Below are 1,261 nucleotides of genomic sequence, written 5' to 3'. Positions count from 1 at the left end.
GTCACCCTCACCGTAAAGAAGTTCTTGTGCACATTCGTGCGGAACTTCCTATGCTGTAGTTTCATCCCATTACCCCTAGTCCTGTCCCCACGCACTACTTAAAAGAGACCAGCCTCGCCACTATGGCCCCCTCACCTCAGGTATTTATAAACCTGGATCAAATCCCCTCTCAGCCTTCTGTTCTCAAGGCTTTTCTCAAGATAACATGATGAGCCTCAGGCGGTTAGACATTAATAATGTAGGGCCAGAATGAAGCCACAGCTCACACAAACAACGTGCTCTGTGTCCAACAGCACTGTTTGATGATGTCCCGCTCATACATGACCTTCTCTGTACGTGACATTAAGCTCACCCTTCGCAGCCATACAACTCCTAGCTATTCAAACCTACGCACTTCAACACAGGTATATGAAGGCACCAGGTGATGGGGAAGGTGAAGACATGGCTCCCGTTCCCACATCGCACCGGGACACCCACGGCCCACGCATGGAGGCCGCCTTCAGCTCCGCCCACAGGGCCGGCGGTAACTCTGGGCACGGAGGCTCCCTGCTCAGCGGGGTGAAGGCCGCCCTCAGCCCTCGGCCGGCTCTCGCGCCTCCGGCCCTTCCCCACAAGGGGCCGGGTCCCCGGGAGCGGACTGACCTGGGGCGGTGCGGGGCCTCCGCGCTGCCATGTTGGCTGCTGCTGACAGCAAAGCCAGGCCCGGGGCCGTGCTGTCTCCACCCCCTCGGCCGCTCTGCGCCGCTGGTGGCCACCTCCTCTGGGCCGCGAGATGGTAGCGCGCAAGCGCGGGCCCGTCCTTTCTTTCCCCCATCCCCGAGCGGGCAGAGGGGCGTGGGATGATGTCACAAGCAGGGAGGGGGTCCCCGCGGCCCGAGGAACTGTGGGGGATGTAGTTCTACAAGGGGGGCGGCCATTTTGGCATACGGGTCCTTCAGGGAGGGACCTGAACGAGGGGATCTGAACGAGAACAGAGAAGGCTAACGCAGTTAGCTTGGACTAACACAGTTATACCTACAGTTTATTTTCACTTCCATAGGTGTTGATCACACAGAATCACAGAATGACCCGGGTCGGAAGGGACCTCAAGGATCATGTAGTTCCAACCCCCTGCCTGGCAGGGCCACCAAACATACACATTTACTACATCAGGTTGCCCAGGGCCCTGTCCAACCTGGTCTTGAACACCTCCAAGGACGGGGCATCCACAACCTCCCTGGGCAGCCTGTTCCAGGGCCTCACCACTCTCCTAGTGAAGAAC

At 58.7% G+C, this 1,261-nt stretch overlaps 1 protein-coding gene across 2 annotated transcripts in view; it reads right to left on the bottom strand.

Moving 5' to 3' along the window:
- FUNDC1 (FUN14 domain containing 1) overlaps positions 1-840 on the bottom strand; it is a 16,992-nt gene extending 16,152 nt beyond the window's left edge. Inside the window, exon 1 of one of the 2 annotated variants that reach the window (XM_015884077.2) lies at positions 643-840. In XM_015884077.2, the coding sequence (XP_015739563.1) occupies positions 643-814 (172 nt within the window). In that variant the 5' untranslated portion in view covers positions 815-840. Of the gene's footprint in view, positions 1-352; positions 429-642 lie in introns of those variants that run through there. The other variant, XM_015884087.2, reaches the window with a different exon arrangement.
- Between the last annotated feature and the right edge of the window lie 421 nt (positions 841-1,261).

Source organism: Coturnix japonica, chromosome 1 (genome assembly GCF_001577835.2).
Source record: "Coturnix japonica isolate 7356 chromosome 1, Coturnix japonica 2.1, whole genome shotgun sequence".
Classification (NCBI taxonomy): Eukaryota; Metazoa; Chordata; class Aves; order Galliformes; family Phasianidae; genus Coturnix; species Coturnix japonica.
The sequence above is the reverse complement of the archived record's forward strand: the minus strand, read 5'-3'. Positions and strand labels throughout refer to the sequence as shown.